The sequence below is a fragment of the Rhinopithecus bieti genome, unplaced genomic scaffold, assembly GCF_001698545.2.
Source record: "Rhinopithecus bieti isolate Rb0 unplaced genomic scaffold, ASM169854v2 scaffold_52066, whole genome shotgun sequence".
In the NCBI taxonomy this organism is placed as follows: domain Eukaryota; kingdom Metazoa; phylum Chordata; class Mammalia; order Primates; family Cercopithecidae; genus Rhinopithecus; species Rhinopithecus bieti.
Genome location: NW_016820486.1, coordinates 187,666 through 194,417, shown reverse-complemented (window position 1 = coordinate 194,417; position 6,752 = coordinate 187,666). Strand labels below are relative to the sequence as shown.

At 40.1% G+C, this 6,752-nt stretch overlaps 1 protein-coding gene across 1 annotated transcript in view; it reads left to right on the top strand.

Moving 5' to 3' along the window:
• ADGRG4 (adhesion G protein-coupled receptor G4) overlaps positions 1 to 2,707 on the top strand; it is a 120,036-nt gene extending 117,329 nt beyond the window's left edge. Inside the window, exons 23-24 of the mRNA XM_017859807.1 lie at positions 208 to 375; positions 2,508 to 2,707. Coding sequence (XP_017715296.1) covers positions 208 to 375; positions 2,508 to 2,545 — 206 coding nt within the window. The 3' untranslated portion in view covers positions 2,546 to 2,707. The remainder of the gene's footprint in view (positions 1 to 207; positions 376 to 2,507) is intronic.
• The last annotated feature ends 4,045 nt before the right edge of the window (positions 2,708 to 6,752 follow it).

The window sequence follows — 6,752 nt, the reverse complement described above, 5'->3', positions numbered from 1 at the left end:
TGATAGGCCCCAGTGTGTGATGTTCCCCTTCCCGAGTCCAAGTGATCTCATTGTTCAGTTCCCACCTATGAGTGAGAACATTCGGTGTTTGGTTTTCTCTTCTTGTGATAGTTTGCTAAGAATGATGGTTTCCAGCTGCATCCGTGTCCCTACAAAGGACGCAAACGATGAGTTTTATGTTTTTAACTTTTCTTGGTATCATTTCAGATGGGAGCAGCCGGTGTCAGATAAAAGTTGGATATAAACAGGAGGGACTAAAGAAAACCTTTGAGCACAAACTGTTGACACCATTCCTCAAGTCAACTGCAACTAGCTCCACTTTCAAATCTTTAGGCTCTGCACAAGGCACACCTTCAGAAATAAGCTTTCCAAATGGTAAGAAAAAAGGGCTGTGTTGTCTACATTTATATTGCATATTGAATTAACGTGAGACCACATACTGGGTCTTGGATGATACTTCCTCTTCAAAACTAAGTGCACATGTGCATGTGTATACCTTGACTCATTCTTGGCTGAGGAAGTGTGTATAGAAGCATAGAAATGTGTACAGAAGTGTGTATAGATGTGTCTGTACCTAGTAAATTTAGTAAGTATGAATGTGTTATTAGACTAATAGAGGAAAGAAGAGATGGGAGGTTAGAAAATTCATGAGTAATTAAAAACAATTGTCACAGACCGTTAAAACCAGAAGGAACCTTAGACATTGTCTAGTCCAATCCCTTCATTTTACAGTTGAGGAACCTCAATCAGGGAAAAGGAAAATGCCTTATTGACAGTCACTGAGTCCATCCTTACCATCCAGTAAAACTGGGGCCAGTCACTCAGCCCTCAGCCATCCAGCAGAACTGGGGCCAGAACTCAGGTCTTCTGGCTCTCAGGGCTAGTACACCTATCAAGAAAACTCTCAGAGATACACATCCATCTTAGATGCTGAGCTTCTTCCATAGGAAGCCATATTTATAAGAAGAGACAGATGTTCAGTTGGGAATGGGGTGTTGTACCTAATTATGTAAAAAGAGAAACTGTAGGAAAAGGATTGGCCTACAGGCTTAAAGTAAAGAGAAAGGCAAAGTGAGCAAGAACTTAAGAACTTCAGGTTGATATTATGATGATTCTGCATTGTGTGCTTCTAGTTAGATGATAGTGCAGTGGTCTTTGGTTGCCTTTCTTTAAGACCAAAGTATACTCCAGTTCACACACACTTTGGTGGCCTGGCTGTTGTCATTCTTCTGCCTTCTCAGTGCTGGAGGCAGGACTGCCTCATTCTCTAGTGTTTTTCTTTATATTGGCTCCAAAAACCAGTTCTATGTCCAAGGGCTGAAGGCAATCTGGAAGCAGCAAGGTGGGTTAAAAAAAAGCATCAAACTTGGAGTTGGAAGGCTTTGGTTCAGGTTCCAGCTCTGTCAGTCACTCTGTGACCTTGATCACATCACTTCGCTGCTTGGAGATACATTCTTTCTACCTTTAATATGAGGAGGCTAGAATGGATAATCTCTTAAGTGCCTGCCAGTTTCAGGACTGTGTATGACGCAACACTGTTTTCCAGTTTAGGCTGGTTGACTACTGTATAAAGTCTCAGTCTCCCATTTTTGTGTGGGAAACTTAGTGATGCACATGAAAAAAACCTCTCCCTGGCCACAAGCATTTATCGAACTCTGGCCAACTAACTTGTGGATATGTCTTGGTGCTCATATAAAGGCACTGGGGTGCCGTGACATAGACAAGTCCTGGGTTGTGGAAGCACCTTAGTACGTAATAGTTGGGGCTGGTTAGGAAATAACATTTTCCAAGAGAGTTATTTAGCATTGGATTTCTTGATGTCCCTGGGGACTGTTTAATTAGCAAATATACAGCCCGATGTGTACATATTTTGCTTCAGAGGATCACTAGCAAATACCATATCCAGGATATTGATGTTGCCTTACCAAGCAATCGACCTGGAAAACCAACATTAAAGTGCTCATCAGTTGAGACAAACTGAGCCGGTGGGGCAGGTCGACCTGCCACAGGTTCTGAAACTGAAATCTGGGTGCTACCATTGTACTGGTGGCAGCCAGAAGCTTGATTCTATTAGCAGAGAGTGAAAACTCATGCCTTCTGTACCACCAGGCATTCTCAAACTTGAGAAATAGCCAAAGTTTCAGTGCAAGAATATGAAATCTGTAAGGGATATAAATGTGTGTGTTCACATTTTATGTCATCTTCTCTTGAAGGCCTCCAAGGTTTGTACATAAACATCCTCTCCTAGGTTAAGGCTAAGATCAATAATGCTCCCTCTTATTCACAATGTAGGGAGAACATATGCACTGGTTGCCCAAACAGTGCTGTCAGGATGAATTAATTCACCCCAGATTTTATATAAAATGGTCCAAAGAAAGCACCACATTCTTCCCTTCTCTTCTAATTTCTTTATTTTTTCCTTCATTTGATAAAATTTTCTTATGCTTCTACTATGTGCAAAGTCCCTGATGCCACAGCTGAAAATGTTCTTTTTTTCTTTACTGCAGATGATTTTGACAAAGATCCTTACTGTTCCTCTCCTTGAGTTGTGAAGTTGTGCCTAATTATGTAAAAAGAATATAATACCTGTGGAAATAAAAATGAATTCCAAGTGTATACTTGCTCAGGTGATGGGAGCACCAAAATCTCACAAATCACCACTAACGAATGTTCTCATGTAACCAAATACTACCTGTTCCACCAAAACCTACGGAAATTTAAAAAATTAAAAATAAAAATAAAAACAAAAATCCCAAAATGAATTCCATTCACAAACAGAATTTTTCAATAAATCCCAGTAGAGATACTTGCCTCCTCCCAACCCCTGATTGGGGAAAATGTTGAATTTGTGAAACAATCTGCTCCAACCTTGTATTTTAAATATTATTTTGTATGGGGAAGAATAAGATAACATTTGGTAAATATTGAAGTCAGAATAATTCTCCTATTTGTCCTTATAATTGTTTCTTTTTTGGATAAGACTTCAGGCTATCGTTATGATATGTTACCTAATATATCGTTATGATATATTAGAGGAGAAATGTCTACGGCATTGGAAATTTTGTTTCAAAAGCTTTAAGTGTACATCAGCTTTGCCTTCTGTGGCTTCCCAGTCAGGTGTGCTGCTCACATTTGCCCTTGGATAGAAATAAGTAAAGAGAGGAACATTCTGGAAGGATACGCAAGCAACTGGTATCAGCGGTTGCCTTCAGGAAGGATAACTGAGTATCTGGGGTCAAAGGAGGAAGAGACATTTACTTTTCACCCTATACCTCTTTGTATCTTTTGAATCTTGTATTGAGAGAATATATTACTGCTTGGAGCAATAAATAAATGAATACATAAATAAATAAAGATAACCAGACCCTTCCAGTGAGAAAGATAAATGCCTACATTTCAATATCAAAAATCAAGTTCCCCAGGACGCTTATGAAAATGTATGATGCAGTGGGCTGTGGAGACAGTAGAGTTGGGTTCAAATCCCAGCTCTGTCGCTTTCTAGATGTGTGACCTCGTGATGTAATAATGATCATACATGCATCCTAAAATTGAAGTGAAACTGAAATAAGATGAGGTCTGAAAATGTTCTAGCACAGTGTAACACAGTACATCTTCATTCCTTTTTCTTTCAAACTCCCATCAGCTTACCACTCATCACCTCATGGCCCCAACCTACCATGTCTACGCCATTAAAGGTATCACATTGGTCTTCTAAACAAAATTTAATGCTGACTACCAAACAGACTACAGCACTGGTGCCAGTCACTGGTATAAAGCTCCTAGGTCTCCATTGTTCCCCCTATCACCTCACATAATATAAAAATTAGGTTGGCCCTTAGGCCCCTGAATATCTGCCATCAGAGTCAAATCCATTGCTCCCCATGTGGTTTCATGTATACTTTTTTGATAGGGGAAGGTGATTGTGTGTCTATGTGTGTGTGTGTGTGTGTGTCCGTGTGTGTGAAGGGACTAACATGAATAGTGATCAAAGTGTCTTGAATGTTACATGTCTTTGAACTGAAATATTAAGTCACCTTCACTCAAAAATAGATTTAAGGACAAGACTTGGTTGCAATTAGCACTTTTACAAATAAATGCATTCTGCACGTGGTTTGATTTGGGGGATCATTTTGGCTGTTAAAATGCCCATGATTGTACTTATTTTCAACAAGTAATAAAACCTTGATTGTTCTGCTGCTGCTGGAGTGATAAATGTACAACCTATCTCTAATGACCTGACTGTCGAGAACAGAAATGTTATTTGATAGAAAAGTTCATGATTCCTGTCATGACACCCCTTGTTAATTAGGAAAACATGGGCTTTCTACAATTTCAAAGGCAGCTTGAAATTGCAGGGAAAACACTGATTAAATATCTCCTTGGCATCCTTTGACTTGCTTTTCCTGGGCACAAAAAATGACTGATACTTGTGTGAAGATGGGCCCAAGTAATTATGGATAAAAGACCCTAGAAACTTTGTACTGCTTTCAATCAACAATCAATCAACTCCCAAGTATTGACTGAGTCCTGACATGGAGGGAAAGATACAGACACATCATACTTAGGCCACTACCTCCAGCAGCTTACTGTTTACTTGGGGAGACCAGATGCACACACTGAAATAGTGAATGATTAGAGCAAGGATATGATAGAAGAAAAGTGCTTTATAGGCAGGAAGTCACGGAAGATTTAGTCAGGCTGAGAGTGGAGTCAATGGTGGCAGGCGGTGGACATTTGAATAAGACAGGACACTATTGCTCAATACCACAGGCAAATTGTCTTTATTAAGCATTGATCAGCAAAATTACAAAGCCCCTTTAAGCTTCAGAGCATGAACTTTTCATTCTTTGTTGCACCCTGGGTACCTTGTGGGCAAGTGGCAAATACTGAATGGTACTAAACTCTCACTGAGGCATGTCTGAGGAAGCTCCTGCCCAGAATCCTAATCCTTATCATTTTGTCCAAAGTCCCAAAGATGACAGTGACCTTCTGTGACAGCCCACTTCCCCTGCACCAGGAATATGGGAAGGTTGGGGAGGGGGCAGAAAGCTAAGAGGAGGTAAGACTTGTATCTCTAATAGCTCAAGCTTATGATGTGTTTCTGGTCCTGATCTTCAAGCATTTAGGGTACACAAGGAGTTTGGAACAATGAAGGAAGGAACTGATTATGCCTCTGTTGATTAGGCAAAACAAGTGGAATGGATTAAATTTATACATATAATGTCTGGTAACTCATAGACACTCCATAAATATTTGTCACATGCCTGAGTGCATAAATGGTCTAAAATACATGAGCATAGGAAAGCAATGGCTGACTTTTCCTAATCTAGGGTTTGTTATCTTAGTGCTGAGTAGACCTATGCTTTCCATTATTACATAAACTCCATTAGGGCAAGAACCTTTTTTGTCTTGTTTACCACTGTACTCTCAGTACCTAGCACAATGTTTCACTCTAGGTTCTTTGGTTACCAGCCACATGAACCAAATGTCTTTGAGCTGACGTTATTGTCTATTCTGACTAACCAAGGGATCTTATTGAAAGTGTTTTGGGAATTCAAAATGTTTATGGGAAAGTTAAAGAACAGGGCTAGACATTGTGGAAGACAGTGTGACGATTCCTCAAAGACCTAAAGACAGAGCTACCATTTGACTCAGCAAGCCCATTACTGGGTATATACCCAAAGAAATATAAATCATTCTATTATAAAGATCCATGCATGCATATGTTCATTGTAGCACTCTTCACAATAGCAAAGACAGGAATCAACCTAAATGCCCATCAATGATAGACTGGATAAAGAAAATGTGGCACATATACACCATGGAATACTATGCAGCCACAAAAAAGAAGGAGATCATGTCCTCTGCAGGGACATGGGTGAAGCTGGAGGACATTATCCTTGGCAAACTATTGCAGAAACAGAAAACCAAATACTGCATGTTCTCACTTATAAGTGAGAGCTAAATGATGAGAACACATGGACACATAGAGAGGGACAAAACACACTGGGGCCTTGCAGAAGGTGGAGGGTCGGTGGAGGGAGAGGATCAGGAAAAATAACTAATGGGTACTAGGCTTAATGCCTGGCTGATGAAATAATCTGTACAATAAACCCCCATGACACAAGGTTACCTATGTAACAAGCCTGCACTTGTACCACTGAACTTAAAAGTTTTAAAAAAAGAAAGAAGAGAAAAGAGCAGGGCTTGAAAAAGGACAGGGGTCTACAAAGCAGGAACCATAGTGGTTGTCTCCTAGCAGGGAAGTAGACTCATACGGGCGCCGTTACTGGGAAGAATAAACAGTAATTTCTTCTATGCTCATGCTACTAGCTTAAGACTCAAAATCCTATGAGCCTACATCTAATCAGGTGAGCTTAAATTTTGTGCTATACTGAGCAGTGAGAGGAGGGATGTGGCAGAAAAAGTCTTTAGGAGCACTTTGGTTTTGACAGTGGTAGAAGTATGAATTTACCATCCCACCAAGAATATCCACAATGGGGGAGAAGTCATTCTACGAAAAGAAAGTAGGGTGTTAGGAATGAATGAGTAGGTAGGAAAAAATTCCACATATGTTCACCTCACACAATATAGGAGTGGATATTCTTTGCTTGAATGAATGACTAATTCAGTAGCATCCTTCTCCAGTGAGGGTGCTATAGTGCTAAGAAGAGTAGATCTCTCCCTTACCCTGAGGCCTCATTCAGGTATTCACTAGTTACATTGTAAGGCTAAGATGAATCAGGATGTGC